Source organism: Dendronephthya gigantea, unplaced genomic scaffold (assembly GCF_004324835.1).
Source record: "Dendronephthya gigantea isolate DGI-Jeju-01 unplaced genomic scaffold, DenGig_1.0 000044F, whole genome shotgun sequence".
Taxonomy (NCBI): Eukaryota; Metazoa; Cnidaria; class Anthozoa; order Malacalcyonacea; family Nephtheidae; genus Dendronephthya; species Dendronephthya gigantea.
In genome coordinates, this window is record NW_021163054.1 from 411,745 (window position 1) to 414,307 (window position 2,563).

Below are 2,563 nucleotides of genomic sequence, written 5' to 3' on the forward strand. Positions count from 1 at the left end.
GCCAGGGCAATTGCACTCTTTCAGCATGAGTGCAAAATTCCACAAGCCCTTGGAGCTATTGATGGTACCCACATCGAAATCATTGCACCCGACAAACCATTCGATTATTTTGACCGCCATCACCGCTACAGTGTAACCATGCAAGCTGTGGTTGGGGAGAATCTGATGTTCTTGGACACTGCTATTGGGTATCCTGGAAGTATGCATGACGCTCGAATATTACAGGCCAGCAATATTTTTGCAAAAGCAGAGAATGGCAATATTCTTAAAGAGCCAGTCATTTCTCTAAATGGGGTTATGATTCGTCCCCTTTTGCTTGGAGACAGAGCATATCCTCTGCTACCATGGCTGTTAAAACCCTACCCCATAAATGTCATCCTCAATCGTTCTCAAAGGCACTTCAACAAAACTCTCTCGTCTGCCCGGTCTACTGTCGAACGCGCGTTTGGAATACTTAAAGCAAGGTGGAGAATTCTTTTAAAACGTATCGAAACAAGTTTTGCAACATTCCAGAGGTTATTCTCACCTGCTGTATTTTGCACAACTTCTGCCAACAAGCAGGGGAAGAATTTGATGATGATGAAGTCCTGCAACGGGTCATTGCCATGGAAAGAGAAGATGTGCAGGCTAACGAGCTGATTCAGAACGGGGGCATAGTTCAAAATCCCGTAGCCAATACAATTCGCCAATCCATCGAACAGTATTTGCGATAAAGTATACCTGCCCTTTTAAAACTTACAACATATTTTGGGTAGTATTCATATAGAGAAAGATATAAACACGGAAACTCAGTTTAAAAAATATATATATTTAAAGTTTTATTTTACTAACTCATAGTTGCATTGTTGATTATAGATTATATAATATATATTAACAAAACGTTTAATTGTTCTCATTTGAATAATTTAAAATAGTTCTATATAATTGTTCTATCTTTTCATCATTTCTGCCATGCGCAAAAAGAATTCTTGATCCCTTCGTCTTGATTCCTCGTCTAGTTTCCTTTCCTCCATCTCCATTTTTAGCAAAAGTTCTTCTGTGCGTGATTGTGCCTTGTCCATCAGTTCAGCCTGTGATTGTTGCATTTCAACAATCTTCTCAGTCAAGTCGACCATGGTCGTTGCTGTGGTGACGCGAGCTTTCTTTTGTTTTCTTGCGGGCTTTTGTGGTTGCTTTTTACGTTTAGCCGTTGTAGAAGACGGGTTTCCAATATCCGAGTCATCTGACTCTTCATCTTCCGAGTCGTTTAACAGCGTGTCTGTTTCAATACGCGAGCGAATCACTCTGTATCACCCCAGGTATGCTGACCACCGCCCTTGTCCTGAGAACATCATCAAAAGTATCGAAGAATGGGCTTGTCTTGGGTGAACTCCCTGTCTGATTGTTATTCGCTTTGGCCTCTTTGTAAGACTGCTTCAGATTGCGAATCTTATTTTTGCACTGTTTCGTGGTTTTTTGGGTACCAGCCTTGTTCACAGCTTCCGCGATGAGACGCCAAGTTTCTGTTGCCCTGCTCCTCTCCAAGTCTTCGATACGTTCTCTCCATTCGTGCACCAACACAGTGGTTTGCTCTTCCCTCCATCTTGTGAGTTTGGCGCCAATTTCCTGTGAACTTGGATTGATGGCAACTGCCGTATCCGAATCATCCGCATTGCTCAATCCATTCGAGCTGCTAGACCGGGCATTCGAACTGCTAGATGGAGGAGTCGATGACGAAGACGTCGATATATTTGGTGGCTGCGCAACACACGGGAAATATCCACCGCCATAAAATGACTGGGAACGGTTCGGTGTATTCATCCAATTGGTGTGTGGGACGAATTCAGGAAGGGCCTCTTGGGGGTAATATGGATACGAAGCACTTTCATAGGGACGCTTTACGTTTGGCGTTTTATCCATTCTAATATTTCTTCTACTATACAAAGAGTCGTGTGTTCACCTGCAACTGCAAATTTGTGTCTGTGTTTTGAAATAGGCGCGTAATTTAAGCAGGAGGTCCTAGCTTTTTGACAAGGAGCATTTCTATTGGTCGCGCTGTATAATCCTCTTGAGATATGCATTCTAGCACAGTTCAGTCACCGTCCCTACCGTGCTTGAAGCCTGCTGCAGTTCTTTTGTAGTTTCAAGCAAAATGTATCAAGTTTCAAGCAAGTTCATATGATGCATTTTTCGCGGTCAGACTATTTCGCGTGCTTAGAGGCTGACGCGTTGACTGATTCAAGTGGATTAATTTCTAGCAAGCACGATTTTAGAGCAAGTGTGACCGCAACCCTAGAATCAAATGCTAAGAAATATAGTTCAATGAACCATTGCCAAAAAATTGATCTTCTAACCAAGAAAGCTGCTAAGTGTGAATCAATGCACTCTGATCAAGAAGCCTGTATAACAAGATTTAAAAGTAAAATTAAAGATGGTTCATTTTTTGTATGTTCAATTTGCCAGAGACCGCTGTATAGAAAGTCAGTTGTTTTATTAGTTAACCTGCACCGTAAAACGAGAACGAACGAATATGCAAGTATGCTAATGTTTTCATTGAAATTACGAAAAGCTGATTGGTTTGCAT

General features: G+C 41.8%; 1 protein-coding gene across 1 annotated transcript; it reads right to left on the minus strand.

The window, feature by feature from the left end:
* Positions 1 to 939: 939 nt before the first annotated feature.
* On the minus strand, positions 940 to 2,244 carry LOC114527411. The gene has a single exon (XM_028549037.1). The coding sequence runs from the start codon at positions 1,897 to 1,899 to the stop codon at positions 1,264 to 1,266; it is 636 nt and encodes a 211-aa protein (XP_028404838.1). The 5' UTR covers positions 1,900 to 2,244; the 3' UTR covers positions 940 to 1,263.
* Between the last annotated feature and the right edge of the window lie 319 nt (positions 2,245 to 2,563).